The sequence below is a fragment of the Neopsephotus bourkii genome, unplaced genomic scaffold, assembly GCF_033783945.1.
Source record: "Neopsephotus bourkii isolate Nb327-2 ecotype Australia unplaced genomic scaffold, CSIRO-AGI_Nbou_v1 NB_1279, whole genome shotgun sequence".
NCBI lineage: Eukaryota > Metazoa > Chordata > Aves > Psittaciformes > Psittacidae > Neopsephotus > Neopsephotus bourkii.
Genome location: NW_026901764.1, coordinates 3,901,444 through 3,919,964, shown reverse-complemented (window position 1 = coordinate 3,919,964; position 18,521 = coordinate 3,901,444). Strand labels below are relative to the sequence as shown.

The window sequence follows — 18,521 nt, the reverse complement described above, 5'->3', positions numbered from 1 at the left end:
ATTTTCAAAGACAAAAGGTCTAGGATGCGGTCACATTATGCTAGATATTGTGCAAATGCACAGGGGGTCTAGGACGTCTTTTGCACAGCTTAAAATCTACTGCCTCAATCCAGAGTTGGTTTGGATTCAGGCTCCTTCCTGGGGGCCTGCAGCTAAAGCATAAAATCACAAGCTGCAAAAGCTTGGCTTTGCTTCAGAGTACATCCATACCACAAACATAGCCCCATGCAGAGGTATCAGCTTAGCTCTGTGGTTGTATAAATATCCAACATCTTTTAAATTAGTAAAATGAGAATAACAAGAGTTCCTTTCTCTTAGTTTTTTGTTCAACTTTCAATTTAATTGTACAGCATCTCTGGGTAAGACAGTTTTATTTAAAGTGCCCAGTGAAGTCCCATTTCCAGTGGCAGGTTTTACCAATCTAAAAATAACAGAGCTTTGGGCAAATAAGGAGAGGAAGAAGAGCAAATAAACAAAATAAAACACCACTTGAAAACAGTCTGTAGGAACATCTAAAGGTGAGTTGCTCTTAACAATCTCACCAGCCAGTACTTACCAGGGTGCCTTTAAACAAGTGTTGCTACAGAAATTATCCTGAAAAGGAATTCATGCCCACAAATGATTCCCTCAAGGGATAGGTAATACCAGGTGGTATGAGGACATTAATAACAGTATGTCAGGTGGATAAATCTGACATGACTAAAAGCAAGTAAGTCTGTCATTAAAACACAAAGCTGACTGAAAACAAACAATTTGGTAATTTCAACAAAATAAAGATGCCCCGTGATACAGCTGGGTTCTCTAATAAAATGCTTGTATAACAAAAGCTATCAGGTCCAAGCAGTCTTATTTTGGCATATATGTAACTGCACACTGTGTTATAAACACCTACATGACAAATTGCATTGCATCTTTGCAACAGAACATTACCAAGATATTTACAGAGAGGGAAGCTTAAAATAAGTTTTATTTTATAATTAAATAACTATTTGAAATTCTTTTCCTCTCCAGTGTCCTTGGTTGGCAGATGTCTGCTTGGTTCAGTGTGCACGGGGGGACAGGAGAAACAGCACGAGCTGCATCATTTTTGAAATAAACAAGTTTCTGATTGGACTTGAGCTTGTTCAGGAGAAACAGCTGCAAGTAGAAGCTCATGTCCTAAAGCCTGAGGATGACACAAACTGCTCCGTGTCCTCAATCGAAGAAGATTTCCTCACAGCATCTGAGCACCTAGAGGATGACAATGAGGCTGATGAATGTAAAACAGGTAAAAGCAATGTGACCGAGCATAAATCTGCTATTGTTTGTACTCCAAAACAGCCATGACAAAGCTCACATAAATTGTACTTCATGTTAATTCATGCATATATTTGTTTGTAATTTAGAAAATGAATGGCCATTCATATTTTTAAATTGTTATTCAAAGACAAAGATAAATGTTTCTGCAGTAGTTTTAGAGAGCAGTAATGCATTGCACGGTTGTGCAGCCATTTTCATTTTAAAGTTATGGGGTACTTTGCAAAAACCAACTTCTTGTTTTCCTTTTAATAGGTCATGAAAAGTTAAGTTCTTCAGAAGCATCCTCAGATGTCAAAAAAAGTAAAGGAAAGGGATTTGAAAATAGCCACTACAGAAAAACCAGATTGCCATCTATTCTTGAAGGGAACTGCACTAATGAAGATAAAGCAGCTACTGGAGTCTCTGAAGCTGTGACTGTTGTGCCTGAAGATGCAGTCTTACAACCTGAAGATAAGGCAGACCAGGAAACACTGTGGCAGAAGGAATTAGCTGGAAGAGCTACTTCATCCTTTAGTACTAATAATTTGACCAGTGAGGTTGAAAATTCCAGTTCAGCAAAGGTGTTGGAAGATGTATCTTTAACCAAAATGGTTAAAGAGGAGCTAGGGTCTCTTCATGACTTAACAGGAAAACACACCAGTAAGACAGATGGAGACGATTGCGCAGGTATCAGGAAAACCGATCCTCTCCCACAAGATGAGCGGGCAACTACAGGTCAGTATGCCACAAATTTAGCAGAATCTGTTCTGCAAGATGCATTCATTAGACTGTCACAGTCTCAACCCGCTTTTAGTGAGGAGGCTGCCGTCAGCATCTCTGTAGGAACCTCCTGTAAGTTGGAAGACGCACCTGCCTCCCGATCATGGAATGAACTTCCAAAGATTGTCATAGTGCAAAGTCCAGACAGTTCTGAGAATATGTCTGACTGGCCAGGGTCTGCCTTCCCCAGCCTGCGTCACGGGACTGAATCAGAAAGTTCTGCTGAAGTTTCAGATTACTTTGAGGAAGGACATTCAAACGGACACAGCCAGAGTGCACTGGAAGTGGCTCTGGCTTGTGCAGCCACTGTTATTGGAACCATTTCTAGTCCCCAGGCTGCAGAAAAATTCAGACGGGATCAAGAAGCCACACAGCCTAACAGTGGAGCAGTTGATAATGAAGAACACACAGCACCTTCACAGCTACTTGACTATGCTGGCACAGAATATTCATTTCCATCTGCACTGTGTGGCATGACTCAGGTAGCAAGTGCTGTAGCTGTTTGTGGTCTGGGGGAAACAAAGGAACAGAAGTACCCTGCTACTTCGAGCGGACTTCTGTCTGCTGCTCAGACTTCTGCAGCCATTACTCTACATTGCAGCATAGCTTTAGGAAGCAGCATGGAGAAACTAAATTATAGCATTGCAGAGGCACTTCTCAAAGAGGCATCAATAATTTTGACAAAACCCAACATATACAAAAATGTAGGGCATTTTATGGAATCCATAAATGGAAAAATTATTGAAACAGCAGCAAGACCACAGATTCCACACACTAATGAAGTAATCAGGGATGAACTTGCACAAAACTTATCCAATATTATTCTACGACATTCTATGGAGGAGGCTAGGAAAAGGAGGCAGCTACACCCCTGTTCAGAAAACTGCTCAAGTACACAAGACATGTTCATGGAGACTGCAAATGAGTTGCTTTTTAACATAGTATATTTCACTTTCAAGAAGATGAACGACATAAGACAAGTTGAAGAGTGTTCTCCCCTCTTTTCCAGGGGGACAGAGAAAGTAACAAGAGCAGAAGGATGGTCAACACGGGCAACAGAATACGAAACTTCACCTAGCCCCCTTGATAGCTCTGCTGTTAAAACATTTGGTACATCCCACAGCACTAGTTCTAGCAAAGATCTTGTAAATGTCACAAATACTAGGAAAAGTAATATGAAAGACGTAAATAGCAAGGAAACTGCTCCACTAGATTCAGAACCAACAAGTAGAGCTACAGGGCATAATGCACTTGTTGCAAAAACATCTCCCAAGAAAAAATACCTGAAAAGAACCACACGAGACTGTTACAAATCCCCAAATCAGAGTAATAATAATCATCATAAGAAAGACTACAGATCATTTTCAGATAGAGAAAATACCTTTGCAAACAATGAATGCAAGCATGGTGTTCAAGAACAGCTGTCTTCTGGTACTGCCATAAATGTGCAAAACCAGGCCAAGCATAAGTCTAATGCTGTGCTAAATAATGATGTCCAGGTTAGCTTGTCTTTATTAGGAAATCATGTCTTGCTTCCTTCACAGCCTGTGCTACAGGTGAAACATTCAAGGGACAAATATTGCATCACGGATTTTGCAGAAGAATTGGCAGAAACAGTTGTCTCTATGGCAACAGAAATAGCTGCCATTTGTCTTGAAAATTCAAATGGAAAGCAACCTTGGTTCTGTGCGTGGAAGAGAGGTAACGAATATCTGGTGACCCAGAGTTTATCTTGCAGAACCATGAAAAGGAAAAAGGAAACCCATGGTAATGGTTCAGTTGTTCGGAAGAACAGGGCACCTAGACTTAGTGAGATCAAAAGAAAAACAGATGAGCATCCTGAGCTAAAGGAAAGATTGATGAATAGGGTAGTAGATGAATCTATAAGCCTTGAGGACACACCAGACTCAGTCAATATCTTTGCTAATGAAGTGGCTGCCAAGATCATGAACCTCACTGAGCTCTCCATGGTTGATGGCATCTGGCAAGGTCCAAACCACCCCAGGAACAGGCTGCACTGTGAAAGATGGAGCCGAGCCAAAGCCTCAAGCTGTGAGAGCATACCTGAGGAGGACTCAGATTCCAAAGCCTCTTTCAGTACCCTAGGCCTGATGAACGCCTTTGGCCAGCCTGTCAGTCAGACAAGTTCTGTCTCAAAGCAATCTAGTTGTGAAAGCATTACAGATGAATTTTCAAGATTCATGGTGAACCAGATGGAAAGTGAAGGAAGAGGTTTTGATTTATTACTAGATTACTATGCAGGAAAAAATGCAAACAACATCTTAACTTCCGCTTTGCAACAGGTAGCTAAGAAAAATGGCCATCTTAATGTGAGACCAAGTTGCCCATCCAAACAGTCCAGCACAGAAAGCATAACAGAAGAATTTTATAGGTATATGCTAAGAGAAATAGAAAAAGAAAATAAAGATAACTTATTGTCCCCTCGGAATTCAAAAGACTGGTGTGGCAATTTGCTATCACCCTCTCTACGATCACCTTTTTGCTTTAGGCAATCATCAATGCCTGACAGCAGATCATCAGGTTCTAGACTAACAGTTAGTGTCCCAGTTAAGGCAAATTCATTAGATGGATTTGCCCACCATCACCAAGATTCCTTAAGTGTACAGACAGTTAATACAGTGGCTTCCTCCGGTCTTTGCAAGTCTGACTCATGCCTGTACCAAAGATGCAAGACTGACCAGATAACAGATATGTTGATTCACGATACGTGGGCAAGTTCTATTGAATCTCTAATGCGCAAGAACAAAATCATAGCAGATGAGACAGAGGCTGCAGAGGCAGACCAGTTTCACAGTGATTCCCCACCACATGTGGAACAATATGCAAACAGACTGGCTGCAAATATTGTTGAAAGTGGTAAAAATTTAATTGTTGTCCAGCAGGATTCTTTTGATTATACAAGCCAAGAACGTGTGCTGGAAAGCAAACATCCTCAAAGCACAACTCAGACTCAATCAAATCCCCAAAGGGATGGAGTAAATTTGGATGAGAAAAAACAGCACATGAAGAACCCTGGATGCCTCCCTGCAAGTCAGCATAGGGAAGTGCCTTTAATTCAGATAGAATCTGATCAACGAGATGAGCCAGATAAAGGCTCAGAGTCCTTCATTTCAGGTAGCCCTTCTGGAAAGGAGCATCAAAGCAAAGAAAAGCCTCCAGAAGCTTTTGATGGGAAACACACAGTTTCCAGTTCCCTACTAAATAGGTAAGTGACAAAATAGTAAAATCAGCACATTGCTTTTGTGTTTGTTTTAATTTCCCAGTAAAAATAATTTTGATAGAAGAAGATAAGAGGAGAAGCACTTTCAAAGAAATTAAAGTTATGACTACAGGTTTCTCATGGCATAAAAATCACCCAATCATATATCACAGTGCCAGTTTCTGGAGCAAAGTTACATGGTACATGACAACATGCTTCCAAGATTAAAATCTAATACTTCAGAGACAAGTAAGTTTTCTCTCTACAGTTGTTTAAGTCTTACATAATTAAGACAGGAAAGATAGACAAAGTTTGAACTTCAATTTAGCACTGACAGAAGATAGCAGAATTTGACCTCTGCTGTAGTTCTGTGCTATGCTTGTTCATATAACTAATGCTTTGTATACATGGAAACAAGACTAGGTTTTTGAGACCTTGAAGTTCATCTTTGTGTTTACAGTCTGGAGATACAAGTAACAAAAATTCTTTAGTGGAAGAAATAAAATAGTAATTAAAAACACCCCTCACCTCCATTAGTTCAAGACTTCTTTGGTAGAACTTAGAGAAAATAACGAAATTTCATTTTACCGCATAGCACAAATGTAGAGGATTGCTGTGGATGCGGAGGTTAAGAGCAAGACTCTCAAGACATTGCTTGTTTTTAACTATACTTGGTCATGTGTGTTACTTTAATGGTATCTAAACTGCCAATCACTTGGATCGCTGCAGCAACCTGTTATCTCAGAGTGCTTGACATAGTGCACTAACTAGTGTTAGAAACCATTTTGCAGCTCATTTTATTCGAGGAAGTGCTCTGTTTTGGCTTTTGACAAAGCTCTGCTTGAAGTGAGAAAGGTACTTTCCTGTGTGTGGTAGCCATTAGGTGGACAATTATCATAATGTCACTGTTCTTTCATACTAACCTTTCTCTTCCTTTCACTAACCTTTCTCTTCCTTTAAATGCAAATTGCTTTTAGTAGAATACATTTAGAAATGTACATATCTGGAATCTTGACTTTTATTTTTGCACAGTTTAAGAGCCCTTTAATAGCTTCTCCTCTGCGTTTGATGAAGAGTTCCTAAAGCAACTATGGGGAGTTTGAAGCATTAGGATTGGTAGGACAGAATTAGTAACCAGAGGCTACACCTACATGAGTATTTTGGTTCAGCAATGCAGTGCAGTTCTGAATCAGCTTGACTTCATTTCCATGCATTGGCTTTCTTTGCCGCATGCAATTCAGATTTCTTATAAAGGATTCTCAACTAGAAGCTGTGCAAGTGTGCACCAGATGTTCTCATAACCCTACCAGGAAGGCAAAGCTTCCAGTGTTTCTTCACACGGATTTGAATTGCTTGTAGCATGGATGTCTGGACCAAGTCTAGACTAAAGTAAAAACCTAAAGATATATAAATAACATAGATAGAAAAGCATGAGCACCAGTTGTTTTGATCCAATCCTACCGCATGAAATTACTTGCTAGTGTAGATATAGGCACATGGGGCTCCAGGCAAAACATCAAGCAGACATATAAGCAACTAGAAAAAAAGAAGGGGGAAGGGAGGGAAAGCTGTGCAGGCCTGGGGAAAAGATCTTCAGCAAGGAAAAAAAGAAAATAAAATAGTTGTTTCTTATATGCAGGCAGCGCAACAGACCCAGTCCTGTCACAGTTACACAGAAACTGTTCCAACTGACTGTTCAGAAGTAGGGAACTGTCAGTTCAAAGCATTGCTAGTCTGAGGTGTAATTGCATAATGAATCAAACACAACCCAAAATGCCATGTAACAACCCCCACAAAAAATCTCTTGTATTTTGGAACAAGCAATAGGTGCTACATGCCCTGTATTAAAAATCTGAGTAGCACCTGCAACCTGGCTGCTCAGTTACCACAGATGCCTAGTTTTGTACCTCAGCGGTCAGGGATGACAGGCATAGTTATTTGACAGATGCTGACTGCCTGAAAGAGCAGAGGCCTTCAGGCAAACAGGTCCTTTTCTCCCTGTATAGGAGGCTGCCTCTCTGTCTAGCATTCAGCATTAATGCAGCAACTTCTCAGTTGTAGCCAGAGTGAGGGCAGGACAAAAGGAAATATCCTCAATGATATTGTCTCAGTATATTCTTAAACAAATGAATTACTTGGGATCAGTATAATTTTGGGGGTCATCTCTTGCTCCAATTGCAGACAGGATGCCTCAGCCATTACTGTAAATAAAAGTTGGAAGGCAAGAACTCTGGAGGGATCCTGAAGAGGGTTGCCAGTACACATTTACATTATCTCAATCACACAGCTGCAAATGCAGACCATCCAGTAAACTTAACAAAATTACAGTTTTGTACTAACTGCTATTCTGGTGCTGCAGTTATATAACTGTTTTTTTCCTAGCATCCAAAAAAGGGAGTTTGGGTTATAATATACTTTTCCATCTACATATCAAAAGTCTTACAGCAAGTATCACAAAGTCCAGTTTGGCTCTGAAAAGTTACCGTAAATATAGTTTTTATTTTTTGTTTGTGTTTTTGTGGGAGTGTACAGAATTGTAAAGCATTAAGCCACAACATCTCTTAACCTTGTATTTTCTAAACTCAGTCTAGACCTGTGTATGCAGTCTGGTTTCTGACTACCTGCTGCACACCTACCTAGAAAAAGAATACTTCGTCCTTCCCCAGTCTAAACATTAGATCCTAAGGAATACAGAAGCCTAAGAAACATTAGTGATTCACAATCCCCACCACCTTCATACTTTTACTTCTAGACCTCTTTTGGATCTGCAATATTAACAGAGTAGAAAACCCTGTCAAGAACCCTGTCAAGAAACCTATTCACCCATTAGTAAGACAGGGAATTAGTGCCAAGATATATTTCCAAGAATTGCTGTCATACTGTGCTAACATATACCACATATTTCAATCACTGAAATGACTGAAGTGCACTAAGCAACAGGCCTGTGCAGTGAGCAGCTCTTCTGTGCAGGTTGAAACTTTTCTATGCATATTTCAGTATAAGTTTTACTATGTTTTGTGTTTGCTTACAGCAGTCATAAGATCTTTTCTAAGAGCATCTCAGACCATAGGCTCAACTGGACTTTATGTATAAATTATACACCTGTCCAGCCTCTTGCACCTGTATAATGTTGCGGCTTGGTTGATTTTAATGAGCAGCATTGCCTGAAGATTGGTGGTACCACTTTGCCTATATTATCAATGTGCCTTCCTTATCACTCTACCAGCAACAGTCCTCAGAGCGGACCAGATGCCGAAATCGTAGGAGAGACAAAAACACCCGAAGAATTTCCAATCCACCTCAGCAGCAGTGAAGAAAGCACTGGCAGCTGGTCCCAGCTAGCTAACGATGAGGACAATCCTGACGACACAAGCAGCTACTTACAACTCAGCGAGCGATCCCTGAGGTACCCATATTGTCTGTTCTCAGTATAAAATATGAGCTAATCAACCAGACCAATGATCTGGCTACCACATATCAGGAATGAGGTTCAACAGCTTCAGATTTATTCAGAATACTGTAAAGAAAACCTAATAACTGAGTTCATCTCCTTAATTGAAAAAAAAAAAAAGAGAAAAAATTAGCCACATTCTGGTTCTCAGCAAGATTTTTTTTTTAGTGTAAGCAGCTAGATTCAGACAAAGAGAAAATTTCCTGGCACCATTCCGGTGCCTCAGTCCTACAGTGAAAGGGCCATTGGACAAGCTAATTGTTGCATTCTTTCCTTTGATGTATTTGCTATTTGCATAATGTTTATTTTGTCATTTCCTTAGCTGAGATTGGTGATACTAATATTCCCACCAGTTATCTGTACACCAAGAAGAGAAGAGATAAAGCCTTGATATGCTTAGAATGGCACAGGGAAGCAGATTAACAGAGGATGACAGAGCTCTCCTTGGGTAGGCATAAATTCCAGAGCTCCCATCACAGTATGCTGCTTTTTGTTCCTATTCAAGTCAGGACATGCATTTACAAATGTTATATAGTCCTTAGAGCTTGTATGAAGTGATGTTAGTTTGACTTCAGCCCTTTCATGACTTCAGATTGAGCAAGTTTTTTCTTAACATGCTCTTAGATTAGGCTTTAAAATACTGTAAAGTATTTACATCTTTCTCTTGTGCATCAAAATGACAAGGAAGGAAGTCACTATAATAATGAGCAAAGGAAAGAAAGAGTCTCTGTCAGAGAGCACTGTTGGATAGCTGAAAAAATAGTGAGCAAAACCTGTCAGTTTGGGTGAACATTCATGCCATCATTATAGTATCAACCTTTAACAAAGTTCTTGGTCTGAGAGAGCTAATGCATTGCGCCTCTTGGTTCTGCACTTAAACAGAAATTGCTACAGCAAGTCTGAATGCATGGCATTCTGACACTGACTAAGAAAAACCTGATGGGGAAAAGAGCTAATCAATCTTTCTAATGTAAGGAAAGAAGACTATTAGTTGGTTTTTTTGATAAAAATTAAGCGGTTCATGTTCACTTGCTCACAGAACTGGTTTGTGCTAATTCACTTGCAACCAGCAAATTCACAACCTGCCCATAAGACTAACACAATAGCTGCATAAACATTCACTATCAATTTTATAATGATGTTATAAAGTGAATTGGGACTACTTTTTCCAAATATTCTCAGATGTCATAATTCATCCTTATGAAAAAGCCAAGGAGAATACTTCTTCTTGTTACTGGTCCCAGTGGGCACTGGCTATAATGAAAATCTGTCTTTCAGAGTAGTCAGAAACAAAAAGGGCTGTCACTGTACCTGTGGGTTCCATCAGATCCCCGATAGAATTTGAGGTATGATATAATACACTGAAACTGTTGCTGGTTACAGGCATGGAGTCACCCAACAGGTAAGTAGTATGATGGGAAATCAAATGCCTTGCTATAATTCACCATGTTCAGAGGTATCTCAATCTCTGCAGGTTTTTCCAGGGCATCTCCATACCTGGTAATTCCTTTCAAGGACTCACACAGACTGCTTTTTTGTTTGAGGCCAAACGTTCATTGCATAAGGCATTCACAAGAAGATAGTCCACTTTTTTTATTTCCTCCAGTTTAAAGCATCACTTGATACGTGCTCTATCTAGAACTATTTTTATAAAAGCCTCATTATTTTGAGCAGATTAGTGTGCTTCATTCTGGGAACCACTTGCTGAGTGGAATGGATTTTGTGGAACTCTGCATAACAGAGGGCACCTCTTCACTTTGCTTTGTACATAAGTAAATTACAAAAAGGACGTATGGGAACATATTCAGTGCAGCTTGGCACTAATATCTAAACTTTTGCTTTGTCAGCAATGGTAACAGCAGTACTACTAGCAGTCTTGGCATTATGGACCTGGAAATTTATCAGGAGAACGTGCCATCTTCTCCTACGATTAAGTAAGTAGTCACTGAAGTGAGATTTGATGTTTAGTCCAACTTTAACTGCAAATCATTTACACCACCTAAAATGTGCCAAGCCCTGCTTTGCACCTGCTGCTGAGCCTGCTGGTAGCTTCAGAAAAAGCACCTGAAGGTTTCTGTGCAGAGTGGTAACACTAGAGAGTGAAAGATTACCCAGGAAAGTTCACCCAGGCAGATCTCTCAAAAGAGCATGGATCCACCAACTGCTCCAACTAAAATACAGTTTTCTGTGGTGTGGATTTCTCATTGTATTAACTTTCTTCTCCCAGTAACTTCAAATATTATCAAAACTACTGTAACAGCAAGCAAGGTCAAGCAAATAAGAATCTGTTAAAATAAAAGGAAAAATATCCGATAACATTCTTTCAAGTAACAATAATAATTTGGCTCAAAGTACATCTTACCTATTGTTTCTGGGCATGTTTCTACTTAGCATGCAATTAACTTATCAAGAGATGTGTAAGTACCTACTTAAAAGGTTCTGGCACCCTGAAACCTGGTATAACTTGCCAGCTGGTGAATGTCACAACGTAGTCAGGGCATGGTCATTGCAGAAGTGTAGAGACCATATATCAAACATTGAATATGGGATCTTTGTGAAGTCAGTGACATCAGAAAATCTTCACAGCTTGCTACCAGATTGTGCTACAAATGCCCTGCTTTTTCTGTAAAACGCTCTTTCTTTTTGCAAGAAATCTGGGCTTTCGTATTTCTGTAGTTATGTTCATTCTCTCTCAGCGGCCGATTTGTAGAATAACCTTGTTAAAACATTCCAAACTTTACAGTAGAAAGTGATACCTCCTGCACACATTCCTAAAGGTGACCCTTTTCCCTAAAATTTCTGAAGAGCAAAGGGATACATTTTTGAGTCCCCTCGTTAGCTTTCAGGGGCTATTCTCAGCTGTAAGTTGATAGGCATGAGAAGCTTGTACTTCCACAAATAAATCAAAAAACAAAAGCACAGAATGCATCTGCTGTTCAAACAGAAAACTGAAAAAACCCTGACGGGAAGGAAGTCATTAAGCACCTATGATTCTAAGTCATGACAAACCATACTGCCATTTTATTCTGTCCCCTCACACCTTGCAGTAACCACTACATGAGAATATACAATCTTGATTCTTTGAAGCCTTGGGGGAGATTCTGAAATCTTCTGAATGAGGGTGGCAAAGAAGTTGATAAAGAGTAATGTCCTATGCTAGAAACAAAATCTTATACCTGCAGTGTTCCCCCTAATTGAGGGCAGGATGGGACAGTCTGGAAATGTGTACTGCAAATGCTGTCCCTCCACAAACGATGAAACAACTGCAAGAGCCGTGACAGCAATAGTGAATTTGAAGTCCCTTGCCATATATATATAAGCATGGATATTGTATTCAGAAATGGAAGCTGAAGCAGTGACCACATGCCTGGAGTTTGTTTCCTGCAGTTTAGGAAAGAGATGGTACACAAGAAATTAAGAACTTTGGAAATTTTTACAAGGTGTAAACAGAATTTGTTTATCCAAACAGCAAATACATTTAAAAACAGCGTAGTTGAGGTAATTGATAGTTATGATTGTGTTTAATTATGAAAGATAAAAGTAGAAAGCAAAGCTAGAGAGGATTCAGCCACAGAGTATAGCACTGCAAAATGTAGACATTGGAATTTCAGTATTTCCACCCAGGTTGTGAGATCTGCTGCGTCTTACCATAATGTCATCTACTTGCATTATGAATAATGTAAAGATCTGCAAATCTTGCTGAAACATAATACACAGCACAACCATTACAAGAACTCTATTCTATTACAGTAAGAATGATGCAATTCCCATAGCTTTTCCTAATTTACAGATAAAAATAAATTAGATACATTCAGCATTTCATTATTCCATCCTATGTAACTTTTTTCTTGCAGTTTTCTAGGTTTTACATTGAGGGAGAAGTTTATCCATCATGAAGCAATCTTGTAGACTGTTCCAAAATATCACTAATAAGCTTTGTTGTTGTTTGTTTCTAAGTGAATTAATAGAAGAAAAGGGTTTCCTTAAAGAACAGACAGAAAATACAGAGGGTAAGTTGAACTGTATCGATTGAAGTATACAGTCTGAAGTTAACATGAGTAATTGCACAGTAACTGCTGGGATTATTTTTCCAGAAAGTACTTCTGGGCTTTCAGTGGGAACAGCTAATTGTCAAAAGGACCTACTGGTGATAAATTTTGATCTGGAACCAGAGTGCCCCGATGCAGAGCTGCGAGCCACCCTGCAGTGGATAGCTGCTTCTGAACTTGGAATTCCAACCATCTATTTTAAGAAATCTCAGGAGAACAGAATTGAAAAGGTAGTATTTACAGAATTGGGCATACTATTAATTTATTTTAATCACAATAGTTACTATGAGTTCTTGAAGTTCGTGAGTTTAATGGGAGATGCAAAAACATCTTCATTACAGCAAGATTGCAATGATATTGTCTATTACAGAAAGAGAAGAACGGATTAAATGTGTCAGAATTGAAGGTATGTGAACTAGTAGATTGTCTATGGCACAAGAAACAGTAGCACCATGAGACCTTCTCCAAAGGCTCTCTAACATGCCTTGATGAATCTGTTCACTTTTTCAATGATGTGTTATCAACATCCAAGTCAGAATTAACAGAGAGCCTTTTATGTGGCTGCACTTGAAGAGTTGCAGATGGCTTACGCAGAGTTTGAGCATGTAGCTTAAAAATCACTTGCGTTTGGGCAAGGTTCTGCCTTGCCTGCAACGCGGATTAGGGCAGCCTCAGGCAGGTCTGAACTTGGGCCTGGCAGTCCTTAGATTGTTACAGCAGGGCATCACAGGGGCCTGTGGCCAAAAGCACTGGCTTTATAGTCACTTTGTGCTCATAGAAAAGGATTGCTTGTCACCAGAGAATGGACCCACTGCCCAAATGTACAGAAGACTTAACTGCAAAATACAGAAAGCTAACTTCTATTAGCTCAGGTCCACTGTCTAAAAGTAACAAGATTATGAGGCTTCTGCATCAGAGCTGATGGAAAGTTCAGAGGATAGGTAGGATGGACCTAGCTGTCTAGGCATACCCTTGTAGTATCCACTACCCTGAGAGACAGTTTTAGCTCAGGCAGTGACCAACCAGTGTTTCCAGCAGAGCTGTATTTGCAATCACATCTGTTACTTGGAAAATTGGGCTGGAAATTAAAATATTTTGCCTCACTGTATGAAAACTATGAAGCACCTCCCCTGGCTTAACAATAAAGTATTATGTGTGTCAGTATCCGTTTGCTCCTGCTCATGTGTAGCTCAGCCTCTGACATTTTAAAAGCAGACGTCTGATTCCAGAGAGAGGCAGACAGACACTGACTACTAGAACCAAGAAATCTCTGAGGTATTAGTCCAAGCCAGAGCAACAAGAGCAACACTGAAGTCCAAAATGGCAGTAAGAAGTGCAGACTGTTCCTATTCCTGAATGATTCATTAAGTGCTCCATTGTGGATAACCCCAAATGACACCCACAGTATTTCAGGAATAACCAGAACAGTCAGTAAGAACAGCTCAAGCTTTGGCCTTTCAAAAAGTGCTCTAGAATTCCAATCAATTAATAAAAAAAATTAAAAAAAAGTATTACAAATCACTATTTTGGTCTTTTATGGGAATATCATTTTGAGTACCAGGATATTGTTTGATTTTCTTGAGTACATGCATTTGGGAATCATAAACATAATTTAAAATGCATTCAGCAGCAACAGTCCAAATTGCATCTAATTAAAGAAACAGCTGTCAGCTTTACCCATGTGCTTTGGCAAACAGCTAATTCAATTGCAAAGATACACTAGAGAATAATGAAGCACATCCTGCCTACAACAGTGCTTTTGGAAATCACGTGCCTATTAAATATCATTAAAATACATATTAAAAGTTTAAGCTTCAGTATGTAAATAGCAAACAGCTACACTAACTAGAGACAATATTTTCTTGTGCAGTTTAAAACTGGAGTCATAGAAGGAACAAGCTAATTAGATATTGACTGAATTTCAAAGAAATTAAAAGCTTTGATTTTCATTTATGTGCTTCAGAAAAAAATGGGACCAGATGTATGACACTGTGAAGTCCCTTCTTAAGTACGAAGTGGACAAAATTCAGGATTTTTTTGCAGCTGCATAAGAATATATATTTAATCTCCGATTGACCTGAAAGTTAAAAATCAAATACAGACACTTTCTGCAATTCAACCACAATTGTAGCAAATATCTTCTTGTGACAGAAGTTTGCCCAGAATTTCCTCTCACCAGTACTATGTGAATATTTAATACACTATTGGATGGATATGTGGAAATCCAGGAAATTGAATAGAAATTAAAATTAGCAAATGGTAAAGAAGTGGGATTTTTTGTTTTTTTTTAATTCTTCAAACTGGATAGTCACACTTCCATTCTTTTCACAGTGAGTTGTTGGTAACAAGGAAAGTTATGATCCTTTACCAAGCTCACTTTCACTGCTCTTAATTTCATTGTGATAAATAAGAAATAATTGCTGAGAGCAGCTCATCTAGAAAACATCGAGTTGTGGCCAGTCTTTGGGGAGCTATGGAGCTTCAGCAATTAAATTTTATAAATAGAAAGAAACTGTATGTTGCTGTGTAATGAACCATGCCTACTCCTACTCACAGCAGTGCATTTTCAAAGGATGGTTTGTATGTATTAATTTCACAAAACATTAGCAAAGCATTAAGCAAATCCTGAGCGTGTTTTGTTTTGGTTTTTTATTAGTTTTCAGATGTTGTGCAATTAGTTCAACGGAAGTCCTGGAAAGTGGGGGATATCTTTCATGCCGTGGTGCAGTACTGCAAACTCAGTGAGGAAGGCCAAGTGGTGACACCAAGCTTGTTTGATTGGCTTCTTGAGCTGGGTTAAGAAAGCTCAACCTGTTCATCATTTTTGTTTTATTCCAGTTTAAATAAGCAGTGGTTTGTGTAACACTCCGATTTCTGAATGCCACTGAATAAAATGAGCAAAGATATACAAACTCTAGAGAAACAGCACATGGCTGTTCCAGAACTGAAGAAGCTAAGTGAAACCAAGGTGTATTGTATCTTTCTGTATCATGAGGGGCTTGTGATATATTGTGCTATAGGGTGTACTGTACCAGAAGGGGATGGATTTTTTTAGTCTTCTGTATTAATGGGCTATACAGTAAAGGCTTAATTAAATGTCTAATATGTTCCACTTTCATCAGTTGGTTTAAATCGATCAGCCAAAATGGGATAGTACACAAACATTCAGTTTTTAATTGTCAATATTTTTACAGCTTAACTATTAGAACCAGAGTGTGTTCCAAGATGCCTAGAGATGCACATATCCCTAGATAAATAATTTTTTTTTATCCCCGTAACCTAAGGGGTAAAAACTTTTGAACACTTGCCATTAGTCAACACAACAAAAAGCTGCTGAAAGCACATTTTAGTTTGTTTCCATGTGATTCTGTTCCATAACCATTCCCAATTCCTGTCTTCTTCTCAAGGAAATAAAATCTAGACTCTCAGTTACTACCCTTAAAAAACCTGTCTCCTTTTCACTTGGAGGCAGTGCAGTTCAGCATAGCTACGCATGGTATGTCCCTGAAAACAGCTCTGTGAGCCAAGGCAGCAGGTTTCTAAGCCCTGTCCTGCCACAGACCATGTCCTCACATGACCTTGGGCGAGTCATTTCACCTCTGTGCCTCAGTGTCTCTACCTGGTAAAAGGGCGTAACGATATTACGATTGTTACGTGAAGTGCTTCTATTTAAAGCACTATGTAACATGCTACGTATCAGTTAAAATCAGTGAAAAAAAATCCTATTTTAATTTTAATTTAACCAAATAAATTGTTACTAAGTTGAAAAAAAAAATTATGCATATTTGAATACAGTACCATCTCATAAAAATCTTACTGTTAATTTTTGTAACTTCCAAGAAAGCAAAATGATTGTTAGAATTTCATCAGACATACTTGTTCATTTTGGATATAAGTGTTTGGACTATATGTGTTAATACACATTAGTATAATATTTATATGACTGTTTGATAAAATAATCTATGGTATCGTCTTGTTGAGATGATCTGTTAGTATCATGCACTTAATGATGCATTCTCTTGATTCTGCCAAAGAGATTGGTTTTGAATTTAAAGGTAATTGTATTTATCACATCAGAGTTCTTCTATTATTTGTTTCTTTGAAAATATTTATCTTTCCTCTTGCTCTACCTAAATAGCATAATAGAAAACATGCCTGCTTTTCCCAATAAAATATTTAAGAGATGTTTTATTTTCCATATAACAGTATATGCTTCTGTAATATTTCTTGGGAAAATGGGAAAAAAACCCATCCTTTTGCACTAAATATTTTTGAAAATTTTAAAGTAGTTTAAAATAATTTATGAAAGAGCCATATTCTCAATTTTATCTTTAAAACCATTCCTAAACTTGCATGATTGCATCACTCATTATGAAACACATAATAGTTCGTGAATCAAAATCTAACGTGGAACATTAAACAACATGACTAATCTACGTCTATTCTGCAACATACACAAAACAGTGAAGGTTGCTTTACTGTGAAATAAAGGTCATTTTATTGCATACACTGAACACTACTGTGCAGTCACTGGGTAGTAATTCCCACTAACATGAGTGACAACTCTGAATGCTCAGCATTTCTGAGGCTGAAAGTTAATAAAAAGCACCAAGTATTATAAAGTGCTTTGAGTCAATAAAAGGGAAAGTGTATTTATTTTTAAACCAAATACAGTTAGTGTCAGTGTACAAGTTTTTTCTGTGATAGAATAAATGTTTACTTATCCTACAAAGCACAAATATAATGATGGAGTTGTAACAGTGTGATGCAGTTTCTCTGTACAGTAGTTGTTAATGTTGCAATTTATTCAGAAATAAATTTGTGTTATAACGTGTGTTCTCTTTGCCTTCCTAGAAAGTTCATCATGTACTATGGGGATTTTGACTTATTAAATAACATTTGCCTGCCATCCATGTAGCTTCTAAAAGCTCTGCTTCTGAATGAAAATCTTGACCCATGGCCCCGACCAAAAGAAGCCAGGGCAACTTCCAGGTCTTACCTCAGCATGAAAGCTATGGCTTTACTTAGGTTCCACAATTCATTCAAGAGATACGAGGCAAATCATAGTGTTCTAAATATCACAGTAGAATAAAAAGAAATTACGTGTTCATTGCTGTGAACTAACCCTCAAATAACTCCCAACACAGAAAAATCACTGCAAATGATTTCTCCAGCTGCTTTCAGTACCTGCAAAAGCAGGCAGGTGGGTCAGACACAGAAGTTCAGCAGTTTCTTCTGCTTGTTTAAATTTGTACAGGTATTTACTGCCTAGGTATAAGGGAATTTATTTCTACTTCTAAACAGAAAAGGAAACCAACACTTAGCTGAGTAAATCAGAGCATGACTTGTCCACCACTAAAACAGGCTGAAAAAAAAATGAAGCCAAAATTAAATACACATAAATAAGAACATCATATTACATACAGTTTTAGTTGAAAATCACAGAGCAAGTTATCTACAGTTCAGCCTCTCTGTACACATAAGCGTGATGCAGGTTGTTAATATCACCAGAGTGCAAAGGGAATGACTACTCAGTATCTTTCCCAATACAAACTAGGATCCAACAAATGGAACTCACACAAGCCAGATGCAAAGCAAATAAAAAGGGTTGACACAGATGAGAGGTTGCAATACTTGTGCTTAAGTTCAAGTTGGAGCTTATAGCTACTTGGAAAAGATGCACCACAATTTACTAAAGAACACAAACCCCATGCCCCTCATGAGACATCCTGGCCATCAGAGA

General features: G+C 38.6%; 1 protein-coding gene across 5 annotated transcripts in view; it reads left to right on the top strand.

Moving 5' to 3' along the window:
• SPHKAP (SPHK1 interactor, AKAP domain containing) overlaps positions 1 to 17,612 on the top strand; it is a 70,367-nt gene extending 52,755 nt beyond the window's left edge. For 2 of the 5 annotated variants that reach the window (XM_061365199.1, XM_061365200.1), the window contains exons 6-12: positions 1,012 to 1,267; positions 1,552 to 5,284; positions 8,505 to 8,684; positions 10,577 to 10,663; positions 12,687 to 12,739; positions 12,824 to 13,008; positions 15,435 to 17,612. In XM_061365199.1, the coding sequence (XP_061221183.1) occupies positions 1,012 to 1,267; positions 1,552 to 5,284; positions 8,505 to 8,684; positions 10,577 to 10,663; positions 12,687 to 12,739; positions 12,824 to 13,008; positions 15,435 to 15,578 (4,638 nt within the window). In that variant the 3' untranslated portion in view covers positions 15,579 to 17,612. Of the gene's footprint in view, positions 1 to 1,011; positions 1,268 to 1,551; positions 5,285 to 8,504; positions 8,685 to 10,576; positions 10,664 to 12,583; positions 13,009 to 15,434 lie in introns of those variants that run through there. The other 3 variants (XR_009727211.1, XM_061365202.1, XM_061365201.1) reach the window with 3 other exon arrangements.
• Positions 17,613 to 18,521: the final 909 nt, after the last annotated feature.